At 40.4% G+C, this 18764-nt stretch overlaps 1 protein-coding gene across 1 annotated transcript; it reads right to left on the reverse strand.

The window, feature by feature from the left end:
• Positions 1 to 882: 882 nt before the first annotated feature.
• C6H2orf69 (chromosome 6 C2orf69 homolog) lies at positions 883 to 5848 on the reverse strand. Its single transcript, XM_068948221.1, has 2 exons — positions 5517 to 5848; positions 883 to 4565 (listed from the first exon to the last, which is right to left on the reverse strand). The coding sequence occupies exons 1-2, from the start codon at positions 5829 to 5831 to the stop codon at positions 3726 to 3728; spliced, it is 1155 nt and encodes a 384-aa protein (XP_068804322.1). The 5' UTR covers positions 5832 to 5848; the 3' UTR covers positions 883 to 3725.
• Positions 5849 to 18764: the final 12916 nt, after the last annotated feature.

Consider the following 18764-nt stretch of genomic DNA (forward strand, 5'->3'; position numbering starts at 1 on the left):
TGAACGATACCTTGGAGATTTTGGCTTTCCCCGGTCTTTTCTGCTGTGTTCCTATGTGATGTCAGATATGTCCAGTCAGCTTTTTAACAGATAGCTTTCAGTTATTTTGCTTATTTCATGGATGTCCACTTTGAGACCGTAGAACCACACATATCAAGAAACAGTGACTATACACAGTTCCATCTGAGCACTGAGCATATGGAAAGTAAGGCCTTGTGTAATTTAAAATAAACATTCAGGGTAAATGAATGGTCTTACTTTGATCTCAGTGCTTCAACTTCCCATCTGTTCAGGAGAACAAATATTGTTTATCTGCAGAGATGTCAAAGTAACTGTTAGATTAGAAAAGACAACACTATGAGAAGTCCCACTGGACAAGGGAAAAAAAAAAAGGTGACATTTTCCTTCTGCAAATCAAAAAGGATCTGTTGAGAAAACTTAAGAACACAGTCATGTATTTTTTATCTGTGAATATCCACAATTGTAACATCCTAACTCCCGACTGACTTTGCAGTCTTATTTAAAATAAGATCTATGAACATTAAAATACACAGCACTCGTTAGTTATCTTTCTTTATCAGCAACAACGCTAATTTAGCAAGCTAGAATAGCTCACCATAAAGTGCTAGTGTTAACATTATGGAGGCAGCAGGACACTTTCAGTGTGAGGACAAAAAAGACTGCTCTTTTCAGCAACACGTTGAGGCTTGTATCTGTAATCACTTTTCAAAATGAATGTCTGATACTGATTTATGCAGCAGCAGTTACAGAGATGTGATTATGTTAGACATAGGAAGAAGGTCAGCTAATTTACCAGTATTTAAGATAAACACAAAAGTAGTATCATTTAAGTTATGTGGATTTGACAATTTCACAGAAAGCCTTGTTTTAAAGGGATTTTTAATAGATGTAGCTTAAAACATTTTAGCATTTCTCAAGACAGAAAGGTTGACATTTTTTGTATGAAGAATGACTTGTCTAATGTACAAGAAAATATAAGTTTATGAGCTAATACATACTAGCTTGTACTAAGGATGCAAAATGTAATGTTGCTTACTCCATTCCAAAACAGAAAAGTGTCTTGCACTAAACCACTGTAAGTAGGCATGAGAACAGGAATTCACCTCACCTAACTTTAGGCACTAATATTTAAGTTTATTACAAAATTGCCTTCATAGTTAACGGAAAGAAATAGGTATTTACAAGCTATGATCCATTTCATCCTGATCCATTTCACCCTAACAGAAACTTCACACCTTTGCTTACTTCATGCCAGCTTTCCCATGTAGGCAAGATCCCAGTAAGCTGTTTTACGATGGTAGACGGTGACTGTATAAATACAAAGCCTGCCTTGAAGAAAAGCTGCTACGAAATAGGTGGCGTTTGTTTGTTTGTTTGTTTTAAACGTAGGTCTCCACAAACACATGCTAAAGCATAATGCACAGACCTTAACTGCACATTCCTCATTTAACAGTTTTACATTCATATTGGAGTGGTTTCACCCATTTGAAATAGTATTTTCTACATTGTCTGCATATTTTATTTTTAGCATGCATTGTAGTGAATGACAGAAGCACATTCCAACACAGTACTACAACTGTTTAGAGAATAAAAAACAACCAGTCTGTTTTCCCTCTGAAACATCAAGTCTTACAACAAGATTAGTTTTACAAGAAAGTGCTAATTCTTCAAAGTAACGCAGCAAAACTTGAGATGATTTTATTTAACATCTATTGTAAACCACCTCCATCAAATAGTATTTTCATAGGAGAGCCATCCAGAAACCTTTGAAGTCAAAAAAGGGAAACACCCTTCCTTGAAACACATAAGCAAGTTGTTTTAAAGTCCATTGATAAGGTAATCGATAATAGAGTTGAACAGTGTCTCCAAGAAAGAGTTTAATAAAAGCAAATAGAACTGTATTTCAGATTCTCTTATAAAATTGTAGTTAGTTTGCATGTTGCACTTCTCTCCATCATTTAATGTAGATTTCTACTTTTGAACAGATAGTTCCATTAGCCTAATTAACTAGAGAATTCACTTTCATATTGTAAAAGCTACTTTTTATATGTTCATTCCTTTCTAGCACCCTTAATACTTTCAAGTATAAAAAAAAGTTTTTAAGAGTTCGGTGGGCTTTTCTCATTCCTCAGTGATCACCAACGTGTGCACACCCTCTGCCAGAGTTGTGAAAATACTGTCTCCAGTGAACCTCGGAAGTTTTAGTGATGCTAACAGAGGAAAGATGACCCAGATCTGTCCTTCCACAGAATAAAAGTAACAGGAAGCCAGAAGAAGGGAGGCGTTGCTAAGCAATCAAACATTAGAACCAAGTTGAATTAAACGCTTTTTTTTTTTTCCTCCAGACTTGAGCTATATTTATCACACTGTTTTGCTACCTTCTGTTTTTCTATACTTTCAGGAAATCCAAAACCATTAAGCTACTAGTTTATCATTAATAGCTGCAGTTATCTTTAAGAGTGATTTTCTAAGATTTGTTTATAGATAAAAGGGAAAACGTACAACAGAAGAAAAATTCCAGTATTTCCCTCTCGTGTCCACCTTGCAGTAATTTTATTTTTGAAGTATACTCAGGGTTGGGGCTTGAACTAGATGACATCTTCTGTATCTGATTTGTTTGACTTTGTATTTATTTAGAGGGTATGTTTCTTCTGTATAAAATATTATGCTCTGAAAACAGATTTCTGGGTGGCTCTAGAAGCAACTACTACAATACATTTAAAGGCAATCATAGTTGTACGAACTGAAGCATTTTGAAACAGCTGCAGTCAACATATTCTAAAACATTTTATGTAACTCGTTAATATGTCATGTACTTATGGCTCGAGTTAGATCAACACCAATGCTGCAGTTTGTGAAAAAAACCTCACCAGTTCCAGAACAGAAGAGATAAACACACCTCAAATTGCAAATACACACATTACTTCCAGTCCTCATAGAAGTTAGTCAAAGCAAGAGCAGGGTATGTTGAAACAGCAATAAACTACACTCTTACGAATATTCTTGGTCACTTCACATAGCTATGTCAGAATTCAAGTCCCAGATGAAAAGGCTATTCACTACCAGATACTAAGCAATTCGTTAATGAAATTTTATAGCCACAGAAAAAGCAAGGTATGGGGAATACATAGGGAAGAAAAATAAATTGGCACTATTATTCCAAAAGTAAATATTTGTGACTTTCTTTCAATAGGAGAAATGTTACAAAACTGAAAGATTAAATTATCTAATTGAAACACTTTTCAACAATGTTTAACTAGGATTGCTCCAACAATCATCATTTTCTCTAAGCCAAAAAACTAATGTTGTCTCTGTTATTGACAAAGACCACAGTTTTCAGCCCTGGAAGCTTGTAAACAGAAACATCCAGACCTACAAAGATCCTCAGTACTTTTAAACTACCATTAAAGGCAGTATATTACTTTGGACATCCAGGGCTAAAAATTTTGCCAACGGCTTGAGATTAAATGTTCACACAGTCCTTCATAGCAATTTTACCAGGAATCAAAAGACATAATCTGCTCTACATATGGGATCCCATTCCCAAACCCCCCTTTTTAAGCCATTGAAATTTATATACAATATCTACTGAGAACACAAGATTGATTTACTATTACTCTTCAGAGAGTGTCCGCTCAAAGTTGTAAATCAAGATTTACAGCATCAGAAGGGCTTTTGCAGTGAATACAGAGATATATACAGTCTCAAAATACTTCATGCACTCTGAAATGGTTATCTAAAGAGGGAACTTCATCTGCAAAGTGTAGTTGATCATCTGTTTCTACACCCAATTCTTCAAGTATCTGTACAAATTTCTCATGCTCTCTCCCAATCCATGATCTCATTGTATCAAACACTTGGTATGGTGTAACATGAGCATGAACTTCAATTCCTGTCTGCGCAAGTTCTTTCAGCACTTCAGGGTAAGTAACCCAAGTATTACTTCCTCCAGAGTGACCACCATCCAACCAGTAAATTGCTTTTATGTTTTTTAAGAAGGCATCTGTATTCTTGTCTTTTTTAGCTTCCTTCAGCTCATAGAGCAGTTGGTTCAAAACCACACAACCTTTACTGAAGCCAATCAAAGTAAATGACGCTGCACCTACAGCAGACGGCATAATGAAGTTCATGGCAGAGTTATTAGAATATTCACAGTCTCTCTCTCTTTCTGTGGACGAACAGCCGTTTGTTGTAGGACCAGACTGCGGCTGTGATTTACAAGCAGCTATCTTTGCACCCTTGTTGAAACCATACGTGCTCTTCTGGGACAACAGCATGTTCTGAGCGAGTCTGAACGCATTAACTAGCAGCACATGAAGATGCTTGAAAGCTCCAAAGTCGGTGCTGTGCTCTGGTGCTCCAAACATGTTGCTTGCCACAAAGTTATCATAACAACTGAATTTATGCAGGTGCATTCGAGAACACTTTACAACCCAAATAAAGCTATTAGGAAATCGGTGAGCAAGTATGGTAGCAACATTTTCAAAACTCCATTGCTCCCACTGAAAGTTTTCTGGGTGGCATGACATGACATCATGATAGTTCTGAAAGATTAAAAAATAGAAAAGATGCATTAGTACATTGCGTAAATACGTCAACTCTGCCTAGTGTGCAGGTATATGAGTGTGTGTGTGTGTGCGTGTGTGTATATTCATAAGGGAGGACTGCGGCTGACTAACAGAGAAACATTCTACATTAGAGAAGCACTTGCTTGCTAGGCTCCCAGAACAAGAAACAATTTGTTTAATTACTGGCATATTTAGACTACTTATTCTACCCCAATAATTTTATCACACAAAATCACCACAATAAAAATAAGCACACGGAAGCACTCGTCATTTCTTGTTGACTTCACTCCAAGGGAAGAGGAAAGGATTAATCAGCTTAACGTGACATAAATACAGCATTTTACTGTATTTTCTCCATCTGCAGAAATACCGATGGCTTTATTACAAACAACAGACTTCAGACTTTAGTAACTCGTTTTCTGTCTTTTATAGACAGAAGACCATTTCCCTCTCGTTCAGCTGCCGGGAGCGTTTACTCCCCTCGCTCGCATCCACAGCGGACAGAGGCAGGAAGAAGTTAACGCCTGAATCATTCACGATCCTCACCGCTGAGCGCGTTCCGGCCCACAATACATGGACCAGCGCCTCTGGCTACCAGCCACGCAGGCCCTTGACAAGCCACACCCGGAACAGAGACGCCCGGTCTGTCCCGGCCATCGCAGCCCAGCCCATGGGCCGCGGCGGGCCGAGGGCGCCTCGGCGGCGGCGGAGGCGGCGGGGGAGCGCGGCGCAGGCTGCCCCCCCCCCCGCTTCGCCACCGCCTCTCCGCAGGGCCGAGTCCTTTCGCCCTGATTTCAGACATCGCCACCGGGAACGACGGCCCGACCCGCCGCCGTGAAGCACGGCCGAGCCCCGCCAGATCCGCCCCGGAGCGGCCGTCACAGGGGCCTCCTCCCCGGCCGAGCCCCGACGGCCCCCGCCGCCTACCTGCACGTCCCCCGGGAAGTAGACGACGTGGTGCTGCGGCGGCTCCGGGCCGCGCCGCGGCGCCGCCGCCGCCGGCAGCAGCAGCAGCAGCTCGTTGGCCCGCTGCGCCTCGGCGCCCGGCACCTCGGGCAGCCGCAGCCACGGCGGGCTCAGCCGCGCCGAGGAGAAGCCCGCGCCGCCGCCGCCCGCAGGCCCCGCGGCGCAGGCGGCCGGGGCCCCGCAGAGGCTCATGCTCCTGCCCAGGCAGCGGGCGGCGGGGCCGGCGAGACCCCGCAGCAGCCAGGCAGCGGCGGCCGCCCGGCACCGCCTGCTCATGCGAGCCGCCAGCCCCGCACTGCCCCGCGCCCCCACCGCGCCTGCGCGCCAACCGCCCCGCAGCCCCCGCGCCGCCTGCGCCTAGCGGGCCGCCCCCGCCCCCGCCCCCGCCCCCTCCCCCGCGGGGGGGGAGGCGGGGGGGCGGGGCACATGCTCGCCGCGCGGCCGCCAACCGCCCGGGGGCGGGGCAGCGCGCGCGCCTAACGGCTGCCCGCTTCAGCCGTGACGTCAGCGGACGCCTTTAAAAGGAGCGCGGCGGGAAGCGGCGAGCCGTTGGGCTCGTGCGCGGGGGCTGGGGCTCGACGCCCTCAGCGCTCCTTCCCCCCCAATTCCTGTCAGGGCCGAGTCGTAGGGGAGGCCGGGCCTCTCGAAGTCTCCCTCTGCATCCCCTCAGGTGACTCGCTCAGCTGGGCTCGCCTGCGTTCTTCTCCCCTTCACCCCTGGGGCGAAGGGGCACCGCTGCCGGCCCCTCGGCCTCGCCCGGCCTTTGCTAGGGGGAGTCGAGGTAACAGTGCCCAGTTAGTGTCGGCACAGCCTTCACTTGAAAACAGCGCTGATACCTTAAGTCCTGGGGAAAGTTAGGCCAGAAAACACCGCAGGGTTTCACGCTCTGACCTGAGGAAGCCTCCTGCGTGTTGCGGTAGCGCAGATAAAGCCCTTTGGGGCGTCTTTCCCCCTGCGCAGCAAAGTTCATTTCAAAACAGAGAGAGGTATGTGGATTCAGTTGTTTTCTGAAGAGGCTGGTTATGTTTATTAAGGAAACTTAGGTGTGCTTATTTTACTCCTGTTATGTTACTGCTATTATAAAAGAAAAAATACATCAAGCAAAAGCTTTCTGGTGTAGCATTGTGATGAAAAACTGAGTGTTTTACATGGCAAACAAAGCAACAGGAAAAGAATCTGTTTCTTTCTAAATATTTTTGCTTGGTGACTCTGAGAGTGAGTGGTTGAACAAGAAATCGATAGAAACTTATTCCTTGAATTTATGGTAGTCGAGTAGTTGTTTTTATTTCAACCTGCTGCAAATTTGTAAGGGAAGAATTGTGAAATAATAAATGGACTGTAGTTTTTGAGAGAGAAAGTGAATTTGGTTCCAGTCCTGCAACAGTCATCTCTAAGTCCAGCTGAAATTCGTGGCCATGTTCACATGACAGTCATTTTTCAAAGTCAGTTCCTAATACTTATATGAAGTTTGTAGCAAGAACCAAGATGAAAATAGTTAATTATGAGGGCATTAGCAATAGAAAGTAGACTGCTTGAGTATGTTGCAAAAAAGAGAGCTTACAAAGGGTATCTGCAAATTTTTTTCCCCTGGGAACAAAAATAACTTACACAATGTAGAGGCTGCTCAACAAAATCTTGGCCTTGCAGGTACAAACCTAAGAAAATAATTGGTCATGATAAATAGCATAAGCCTAAGACAGCATGACAGACTATTTGACAGATTTTTGATTGTCAGGTTGGCTTTCGTAGGAAACTTTACGAAATACCTGTGCTTAGAATGGAGAAGAGAGAAAGAATTTTGGACACTTTAAGAAGCTACACTTAAACAGCTTCCTTAAAATCATGATTCTGAGTGGAGCTTTAAAACTAAGTGGAGTACTCAAAACTCAATACAAATTAAGAATGCTTTGCCAGCTTTGCATTGAGTACCTGTGCTTGTGTATGCTAATATGATCTTTATTTTGCAGTTGTATTCTGTTTATCTTCAGCCTCGTTTATATTGAGATTGCCTAGTGTATGGTGAAAGAGGAGCTGAGCTTTATTTGTTATTTTCATTGTTCAGTGAGTGCACCTACTACAATCCTTTCCTATGAAAAACATTTCTAAATTTAGTAAAAATCCTGTTTCATAGAATATGTGTGGTTTTTATATTGAATGTGTCAGGGCTGTGTGAACCCCTCCTTTCTAGAAGACAGTATGAAATAGGTTGGTATTTTTTGTAGTCTGTTACATATTGCTTATAAAATCTCCTATAAATTTTCAGATATAAAGAATTTAATTACCTGCCATGCTTTTCAAGAGTCTCATGAATACTGAAAGATTATTTATAAAATCATATAATGTCTTTTCCACCTTGATAATTAAAGGGAAACCTAACCATTGAGTAGTGTCTTGACTGACTTTTGCGAAGCATCCCTACTATTTTTGTTTTTTAAAAAAACAACTCATTCTTGTGTAGATGTGTTTGTGTATATATGAATGTAATGTGCATCTATTTGTATATGTGGGTAAGGTATGCATATTTAATGATGGGAGTGTGCACTTCTGAAACAGATACCACTGCATGGGCAAATAAGAGATGGATCAGCTTTAGACTTAAAAAAAAAAAAAAAAAAAAAAAAAAAGGTTTTAGTCACTTAAAGGTATGCTGGGCACAGACAGCCTGGAAAAGCATTCCTATGCTAGCAGTGCAAATCAGTCTGATCCCTGCTGTGTCATGCTTTGCCTTTCCTATTTAGGTGAGTATGATGTTCTGCTGCAAATCCTGTATCACATAATTTGTATCTGTGTAATTATTCTTATTGAAAAACATGTACTGATTCACAGGTGTAATTTATCTATGTACTTTACATACTGCTTTACCTGTATGCAGTCCCCAGATACTTGATAGGAACATTAAAGATAACTTAATTGCTACTTTTACACTTGGAGAAGGGCTTTTAAAACACATTTACTACAAACTACCTGCAGGGCAGGAAAGGTAATGCCTCACAGAGGAAACAATAGCTGCTGCTATAAAATTCTCAGGTTGAGTGCCACCTAGGAATACCACTTCCTCTGTGCAGATAAACTACATGAGACAAGATTCCAGAGTTCAAGTAATTCTCCTGTCACCTGGAAGGGATATAAATTGATTTTTGAACAGTTTCTCATTGTTTGCAAGTGAATGCAACTTTCTCACTTCAATAAAAACATCCATGGTAAGTTTCAGACCTCCAGTCAAAGGTTATCATCAAATCTGCATTTAACAGGAACTAAAGAGGCAAAGTGACCTTCTGAAGGCCACCTAGCAAACCAGGGGCAAAATCTGGAATAGAATCTAGATCTTTTGGACCTCAAACTGTTGCTTTTAACAGCTTCACTGGTTAACCCCTTTGGGCAGTCATGCACATTTCACATGTTATTGAAAATATACAGCTCTATTCAGTACAAAAAGCAGAGCTCTATGTATTTCACTCAGAGAAGTATCAGAAAAAAGGAAAGTGTTGACAAGGGCTATAATGAATTAAGTGAACTAAGTAAATAAGCAATGGAAAGGATGGGAAATGCTTTTTTCATTCTGATCTTTGCTTCTAGAAGTAATGGGCTTACCATTTTTTGGTAATCTTTTCTTTTTTGATGATTTATAGATGTTGCTTATTTTAAATTGGTTATTCTTAAAACTTAGTAACATTATTACTTCTTACATGAAAATTTTCTTTGATTTCATTAAAGCTTTTACTCAAAGTTTCAGAGAAAAAACTGAACTTCTTGCTTACCAGAAGATGGTGCTAGGCAGTGTGCTTTGAATCACTCTTTTCAGAATAGCTGTCTGATTAGAATTCCTTTCACATGTTGGGAGGCTGATACTGGTGTATTTCAGCAATATATTTTCTTTGGTTTAGCAGCTGATTAATTTAGGTAGTACTTCTGATGACTTTACAATAGGGCTAGTGGTCATTAGCTGGCTAAATACACAGGTCCTAATGTAGGTCAATAGCAGGTAGAAAAAGAAGGTAAAACTCATCTTTTATGTCCTGGATTGACGGACACAAATTAGAGCAGTCTTTAGGCAAATTGGCAGCCCGACCTCATCCCCAAAAAGGTGAAATTGGCATATGTTCTTTCCCCTCAAAATCCTGCGCTAAAAACTTTGACAGACCCCGGTGTCAAATATACCCAAAGAGGTTTCTCACTTTTTCTTTGAACATGTCTACACTAAAGTACCTGAAAAGCTCACGTTGTTCTTCAAGTACAAGTGTAGCTTTTAACAATACTAGTAGTGCTCGTATAGACAAAGTACCAAGGTTCGTGGCACTTTAATTGCCCTATCATTTTACCTAGATACATCATATCAAAATGTTGCCAACTGGATTACTGTAGATATTCCATTGTTGACAGTAAAAGTCTCAATGACACTAGTGACTTATTGGAGAGAGAACAACAAATGTATGATGGTCAGGAAGTCTACCTTTGGTACTGGAGTTCCTCTGGGAATTCATGTAACAAAGTTCCTGTCTGTGCTCCCAAAAGCTTAAAGCTCTGAGCAGTCTAGAAATACACAGTGGCAGAGATTGGACGGGACCTCCAGAGACCGTCTAGTCTAACCCCTCTATGCAAAGCAGGGACATCTTGAGCGAGTTGCTCTGGCCTGTGTCCAGTCAGGTTTTGAATACCTCCAAGGACAGAGACTCCACAACCTCTCTGGGTAACTTATTCCAATGTTCCATCACTCCCCCAGTAAAAGTTTTTCTTATGTTTAGACAGAATTTCCCGTGTTTCAATCTGTGCCCATTGCCTTATTCTGTCACTGGGCACCCTGAGAAGAGTCTGGCTCTGTCTTTGTTTTTCTCCATCAGGTTTGTGGCCCTTTAATGGACTTGCTCCAGTACATCCATGTCTGTCTTGTATGGGGAGCCCAGAGCTGGACACAGTTTCAGGTGTGTCTTACCAGGGCTGAGTGAAGGAGAAGAATGACCTCCCTTGCCCTGCCAGAAACACTCTGCCTAATGCAGCCCAGGATGTTGTTGGCCACAAGGCTGCACTGCATGTTGCATATTTGTAACCTCTATTGCACATTTATCATATAAATATGTATGTTACTTATTTATCACTTTCCTGTGGCATACATCATCTAGGAAGTCTCTGTTTAATCTGTTCACACAGCCCTCAGGGTAACAGAATGAACCTGATTCTCAGGTATGAGAATTTGCAATGTTGTTTGACAATATTCCAGCCTACCTTTGAAAAAAGGTAAAAAGAGATGCCTAAATTAGCTCCTAAAGTTAGACTTACAAGCCAATAGTTTAGTTTTCAGAAATGATTTAATTAGGAGTTGTTTAATATGTCACTCATGTACTTTAGGAATCAAAATATGAAGGTCTAAATCTGTCAATTAATCAGAAAGATGCTCAGCTCAACTCTCTTGAGCAGTAGTAGTGAAGTGAGATAATAGAGTCATTAAGTAAGTGCTTGCAAGTGTGGAACCCTGGCACAATAAGAAGTCTTCAGGTGGTCACTTTGGAATTTCCCCAGGCAAATCGTTATTTTCCTTCTAGTTTTTGAGTTGTTTGCTGTATAGTTGTAGCATGTTTTCTAGATTTTCTTTGTGAGCATACCCTAGAGCTAGAATCTTAAAGAAACTTTCACAATAATTTTTCTTCATTAGCAGAGGTATTAAGGAACAAACCTCCAGTTCCTTCCATACAATTGCTTGTTTTGGTTCTTGCTTGCAGATGGGTTTTCTTACACCAATTCTGAGAAATTCTAGTCAATGCAGATATTAACTTTTAATAGAAAGGGCTAATGAAACATTGTTGCTCCTGCTCCCTATTGGAAAGTGTGTTAAGAAAGTGCTAGGTAAGAGCTTCTAAATGTATAAGCACAAGAAAAAGCACCAGTTGTCTGCTTTTCTGATGTGAAGTAGACTTTAATAAAATTGCCCACAAAAGTATAGAAGCATGTTATTATGCCTATGCTTTAAAAATCTAGTTCCTGGGGCCTTGATCTCTAAGGTTTGTTTACACAGGTTTGACCCTGACCTTGATCTCTAAGGTTTGCAGAGCTGTTATGATTAATGAAATTCTATAAAGTTGTAAGGATCCACCTACGTGAACTGGTTAGGAGAATGAAAGTTTCCATTTTAATAAGTATTTTTAAAGTAAGTGAATAATTGCTATTAGTAGTGTGAAAAATCTATGATCTTGACCTCTTATTGCTTACATTTCCTCCCGCACACTGATATTTCTCCAGATCAGCGATTAGCTTGTCCAGAAGGGTTTGCAAATGTCATTATTAACATTCTGGTGACTGTTACTTATGCTAACCAAAGGTGATGGGGGTACTTCTGCCCAGAAATCCATATGCAGACATGTGTTCATGATGCAACCGTTGACAATATTAAAGCTAATACATAAGGTAGTATACAGGCTTTCATCTTAGTGCCATAAGCCTTATGGAAGAGCATGAAAATTAGTCCATACCTGAAACAGACTTTACAGATGCACAAAATCACCACAACAATGAAGTGTGCTCTCTGCTATGGAAGGTGATGGTATACATAATTGTTCACACCTAAAATGGAAAGCACCAGCTCATTCCTACCTTGAAGAGGAGACAAAATTTCCCTCTTGTGGCATACTATAAATTTTAGTGTTAAAGGGATTGCTCTTGAGTTTGCTTCTAACCTTGATGTGGCTATGGCAATATGTAAACAGCTTCACAATAAATCTCAAGATTTCATTCCTTGGCCTGTCTAAAGCGTGGAGTTGGTAATTTATGCAGCATTGGTTGCTTAGTTACTGAATAATTTGTTAAATGTATATGGGTTAAAAGTGAAAATGGGAACAAATGTGAGGCTAGAGGATGAAACTATGATCTGTTTCTATTTGAGAGTGCAAATGTCTTCCTCAAGAGTGAACTTTTGTTTGGCTATGTGTTTACTAAATATTTCAGAAGCCAGAAAAAAGATGTTGAAAATGATAATAACAGTAACAATGCTAAACTTACTGATGTGCTTTCACTCATACTTAAGGCGTTTACTAGAGTATGGGCTCTTATGTTGTGTAGATAGGTTGGCATAATTGTTTATAATTTTTTGCAAGTATTCTGATTTTATTGTCTGCTTTGCCTCTTTGTCTCCCTTCCTTTCTTCCCAGTCCTTTTACTATGTTCTTGATTCTTCCTACAGCTGAAGTGAATAATAATCAGAAAAAGCTGAAGGTGGTAGTCACAACATGAGGGAATGCATCATGTTCAGGATGTGATGGCATGAAGTATGCTTTTATGGCCTGAAGGCACATAAGCTCTAGTGGTTGTAACAGTTGTCATACTAGGTTTCGGAGTGGTACACTAACTTGAGTGAATGAATTCTTGCAAATACCACCTGATGTAGGCAGGAAATATCACACTGTGAGGGAGTTTTGTCTGCCTTCGTATTTGTCTTGTTCTCTGTGATGTCTTATTCCATGTCCTTCTATTTTTTATTCCTTATCTTTTCAAATTTTTGTTTGCTACTCTTTGTATCCTTCCTTGCAAAAGGAAGGGTCTTTCCTTTTTACACCCTCTTCTAGCTCCATACTTGCTCTTCTTTCCCTACAGCAGCCCTCGTTATCTTCATATGCTGAATTAGAGACACTCATGAGCCAGCCCCTGAGTTCCTAGCCAGTCTTGCTTGTCTGCACTGTGCAGTTGTGCTGCCTATTATGGCAAGAAGTTGACATGGGCATCGAATTTCTTCATGACCTGCAGAAGTCTGCCCATTTATCTCAGTGGGAGTTTGGCAGAAAGGATCTGTATCTTGGCTGATTAGCATTGATGAGACATGCATATCGGATAAAATTAATTCTTCTGGAGAGAATCAACACAGCTTATTCACCATCTCAGCCCCCCTGGGCTCCCATATAGATCTTTGTGATTGCCTGCACAATGGTGACTTAGTTTCACGTACCAGAGGCAACTATATCTGCAGTTTCTAGGTAGAATGGGTACCATTGCAAAAGTAAGCTTGACTACAGTCAGAGTGCCTTTTTTCTGCAATCAGTTATGTTTTATTGTCTTATAGGTCATTTACTAATCCTGTGCTGTCATTCAGAGCATGTGTAAACATCACAGAATTAATAAGTGTTTTATTTTCTTGGTCTGAGAAAATAAATATTTTTGTTTTAATCATACCATTTAGATTAAAGCAATTTTATAGTTGCTTCACCATAATTCTTGGTGAAGAAAAATTATCTAGTGACATTACATAGTATCTTCAGCCCAATAACTGATATATGAGAATTTCTATTAGTAGGTATGTTGCAACTGTCATATTTTATGGCCCTTTGCAGAGTTCTTCAGAAAAACATGCTTCCTGCCCTGTTAATTTGCAGTGGACATGCACACTTATATGTATCTCAGTGTATGTATTATATTATGTATTTGAATTTCCTTTCAAACACTTTCAGCTGTATATGCATTTAAATTGCTAGTTTGCATTCTGTCAGAGGATTGAGGTAGCTGTGAAAACACCTATTTAAATACTGATAGGAAACTCCTTTGCAGTTTATATGCAGCTGTGCCTTTCACCATTACAAGAGAGAATGTGCCAGGCCTGGCTCATCATTTTTTCAGATATAGTAACACTTAAAGGACTGAGTTACCTGTTCTGTGGTTAAGCATGCACAGAAAAATTCCCAGTGGCTGTGCGTAATGATGAATGGCTAGGTCTTGACTCACAATTTTATTAGCTTGTTAGTGGCAACAGTTCAAATGAAATTATAGCTATTATACTCCATTACAAGTACTAAACAATTTACTCATGCTGAAATTCCTAGTGACAGCTCTGCCTGCCAGCAGCCATTTTTTTTGAATATATGGATATTCAGGAGGACTTAGGGGAGAATAAATTATCCTCTTAGCAATTTACTGAGTTGAACTGTATGAAAGTGGGAATAAAAGCTTTTCAACTTGAAAGATGAATCCATGTTCTTTTTCTGTCAGAGCTGTGTGGAGAAGCTACTGAAACAGCAGATATGTGATCTCATTTCTTTTTTTTTCCCACTGCTGAAAAAAATAGGGAGTAATAAAAAAATTAAGAACTGCTGCTTCTGTTTAGTACCTGTCTTTCTCTTAATGTATTTCTCTATGGAAATAGGGTTTACTTAATTATGCAGCCTATCTACCTGTCCCTTCTTCGCAGTTGGCTATTAAATTTTAAATGAAGAGTAGTAGTTGCTGAGAGAATGACTTAATGAGTCTTGTGAAAACTGGCGAATGAATAGCTGTGAATGACCCAAGCTCGTGCTCTCACCGAAGGAAAATCGGGAAGAATTCAGCCTTTGTACATCATGTTGGGATGCAATTGGCTGGCAATTCAATGTGTTGGCTCTAGACCAGCTGTAACTTGTGCTGTCTCTTGTCTGGTCTGGTTCATAGAGGACATGGTAGGAAGGTCTGGAGTTACTGTAATGAGGTAGTAAAGAGCAAACGATATGAATCCATAAAAATTTTTTTTGTTAGTTCTGCTGTTCATGGAATAACTAATTAAATGACAAGCAAAGAGTTTCTGTGCTCTGCAGTTTCTCTAATTATAAAAAAAATAAATTGGCTTAAGGAAGATTTAAGTTGTCTGATATAATTTGTGAAATCTAGTTGATTTTTTTTATATTAGTTTAAAAGAACACACTGTGGCCCGGGAAATAGAATGCAAGATATTTTTCATGCTTTAAAAAAAAAAGTGACCAAGCTCAGCCCCTAACTATTTCTGCAGTTTGGCAGTGAAATTATGAATTTTTGGCTCTGTGTGCTTGCATGTCAATTTCCCTTCTCTTTCATTCTTTTCCCTAGTATTCTGGCTTTCTGGATAGATCCTGCTATGTATTCCCCTTGGGACCAAATTCTGCCTTCCCCTGTATTAGCTTTGATGGTCGCTGCATACACAGAAATGAGGTCAGAGTTTGGCCTCAGAGTATTTTTGCACCATGGGCTTCTGGATTTTTTACCACATCCTCGGCTCTAGCCTTTCTTTCCAAAAGTGATTTGGGACACTGTTTGCCTGACACATTGCACTAATAGGAAGGAAATAGGTCTTGATCTTGAAATTAGTTATCTGTCAAAGGACAGTATTTGCTTAGGTGGATCACTGCAAAGCTCAGTCCCTTTGTAGCACTAGTAGTGCTAGTTCCTTTGTTCATGGGATGCTGATCTAAAATAGTATTATATTCAAGTGGAATGCAAATAGATAAACTGGGAGCAAGATTCAGCTATGTGACTTCCAGTGGATGCTGATTCTTCAATTTACAGTAATCTACAGTAGTTAATGGCAAGGGAAAGTATACAACAGGTAACATCTGTGAACTTGCAGTTTTAGAGCTCTAAAGGCAATTCTTCGTTCCTATTAGTGCAACTAATCCTGTTGAAGTCAGTGTGCACTTTGGATGGGGAATATCCTTTTTATCTGCAGACTCAGAAGCTTTCGGCATGTGTACTCTAAATTCTGTAAATAGAGACCAATAATAACTTAGATTCTGTTATTAAAAAGTATTTAAGCTCGTGTTACTGTTCAGCTGTATTTATCAAATATCACTTATATTTATCAAATATCACTTAACTTTCTGCCTGCACTTAAAGATATACACACTCATGCAATTTGGTGAATCAAGGTTTTTGCCGTTTGTTGCATATTTGATGTCTTACATTTTTATCTTCCCCTAGGGCAGAAATGTGGTCAAGCAACAATGCTAAATATATTTCCAGATTATGACTACAACAGTCTGTTTTAGTGAAAGCAGCTTCTGTTGATCTGTTAGCTAAGATCTCTTATTTTGTTCTTATTCCTATAAACCCTTTTAACCTTTGTCCCAAAAGATAAAATTCTGCTTGACTGGAAGAAAGATAGGGCTTATTTCCCACTTCTTGTCTGCTGTATCTACTAGTGTTTTTCAACCTTTTCCATTTGCAGAGCTTTGCTATTGGATGTACCAGCCTTTCTATAGCAAATTCACGCCTACTGATGATAGGCTTCATTTTCTTCCTTATCTTTCTTGGACACCTTTGAGAGTAGAGTGCCCATAGATCTGCAGACCTGACTAGAGTTTTCCTGAATAAATCAGGAGTTAGGAAATTATCACAGTAGGAACTCCTAAGTGTTAAACACAGTTTTTAATTGAATGATATCCTGAAAGTTAATGATAAGTGTTTGCATTAATGCTGAGATTTGCACATCTACCAGCAGAAAGTAGGTATTTAATTGATATGTAGAATTTGAGTAGCACCAGCAAAGTGTCAAGACAATCTTCTCACTAAAAAGGCAGGCACTGTAAAAAGGCATATAACATCAGGTGATGTTATTTTACTTAGTTCAAATAGCTGAAAGTGTAAGAATGCTTGCATCTCTGTAGGATTGTCTGAGACTGATACTTTCATAAAGCTAGAAAATAAAAAATAAAAATTCCTATTTCTGTTTAGTCTTATACAGCCATTATTTATTTAAGCATTCAATAAAGACTGATATTTTACCACAATCTTTACGTTATCAACATGCAAACATCTATAGTAGTCCCCATGGATTCACCAAGGGGAAATCATGCTTACCCAATCTGATAGCCTTCTATGATGTGATGACTAGCTGGGTCAACGAGGGGAGAGCAGTGGATGCTGTCTACCTTGACTTCAGCAAGGCTTTTGACACAGTCTCCCATCACATCCTCATAGGCCAGCTCGGGAAGTGCGGGTTAGATGAGTGGACAGTGAGGTGCATTGAGAACTGGCTGGATGGCAGAGCTCCGAGAGTTGTGATCAGTGGCACAGAGTCTAGTTGGAGGCCTATATCTAGCAGTGTCTCCCAGGGGTCCAGTATTGTTTAACTTATTTATCAGTGACCTGGAGGAAAGGACAGAGTGCCTCCCCAGCAAGTTTGATGATACAAAACTGGGAGCAGGGGCTGATACACCAGAGGGCTGTGCTGCCATTCAGAGGGACCTGGACAGCCTGGAGAAATGGGCAGAGAGGAATCTTATGAAGTTCAACAAAGGCAAGTGCAGGGTCCTGCACCTGGGGAGCAATAACCCTATGTACTAATACAGGCTGGGGGCTGACCTGCTAGAAAGTAGCTCTGTGGAGGACGACTTGAGAGTCCTGGTGGACAACAGATTGACCATGAGTCAGCAATGTGCCCTTGGGGCCAAGAAGGCCAGTGGTATCTTAGGTTGCATTGGGAGGAGTGTTGCCAGCAGGTCAAGGGAGGTGATCCTCCCCCTCTACTCAGCCCTGGTAAGGCCTCATCTGAAGTATTGTGCCCAGTTATGGGCTCCCCAGTGCGAGAGAGACATGGAGCGCCTGGACTGAGTCCAGTGGAGGGCTACAAAGATGATGAGGGGACTGGAGCATCTCTCCTATGTGGAAAGGCTGAGGGAGCTGGGTCTGTTCAGCCTGGAGAAGAGAAGACTGAGGGGGGGATTTATGCAGCGGGCATAAACTGAAACACAGGAAGTTCCGTCTGAATATGAGGAGAAACTTCTTTCCTGTGAGGGTGACAGAGCACTGGAAGAGGTTGCCCAGAGAGGTAGTGGAGTCTCTTTTGCTGGAGATATTCAAAACCTGCCTGGACGCGATCCTGGGCAATATGCTCTAGATGCTTCTACTTGAGCAGGAGGGTTGGACTAGATGATCTCCAGAAGTCCTTCCCAACCTCAACCATTCTGTGATCTATTCAGCAAGAACCAGATTTTTTTTTTTACTTCTTTCAAAATAATTAGGCATATGTAAGACTTTTATTAGTAGGTTCCAATATCAAAACAGTACAAAGCCATTAAATTGAATTAGGGTGATGAGATTTACATTTCTTTATACTTATGGAGAATGTTTTTATTATGGAGGCTGTACAAAACTTATGCCTTCACTGTTCATGTCTTGTTGAAGTAGTTGAGTTTTGCAGCTCACGTAAGTGCTTTTTTTGTCACATAGCAACTCTAACTTACTGTTTACATCTTTTTGATTTTATTTGATGGAGAAGTAAAGTAAGACTTCCCTTTTTTTCCTTTAAAAGGCACTGCGTTGATGTTTGTGCACTGATGTGGGGTACTGCTAATAAAGCAATATAAGAATGTCAAGAACCATCAAATATTAACATCCTAACATTCAGAGCCCCAATAAAAATCACTCATTTTCATTCAATACCAAAACCAACAGCATAAATCGTTAATTGTGTTCTGATAAGACTTTTATTTCACTCCAAATGTTTTTGAATAC

This window comes from Struthio camelus, chromosome 6, assembly GCF_040807025.1.
Source record: "Struthio camelus isolate bStrCam1 chromosome 6, bStrCam1.hap1, whole genome shotgun sequence".
In the NCBI taxonomy this organism is placed as follows: Eukaryota; Metazoa; Chordata; class Aves; order Struthioniformes; family Struthionidae; genus Struthio; species Struthio camelus.

What these genes read in the sequence shown, in the direction of transcription:
- C6H2orf69 (XM_068948221.1), bottom strand. Translation starts at nt 5,831, where the DNA reads ATGAGCAGGCGGTGCCGGGCGGCCGCCGCTGCCTGGCTGCTGCGGGGT. An exon ending in ACTTCCCGGGGGACGTGCAG is followed by an intron (nt 4,566 to 5,516) that starts GTAGGCGGCGGG and finishes TTAATCTTTCAG; the next exon opens with AACTATCATGATGTCATGTC.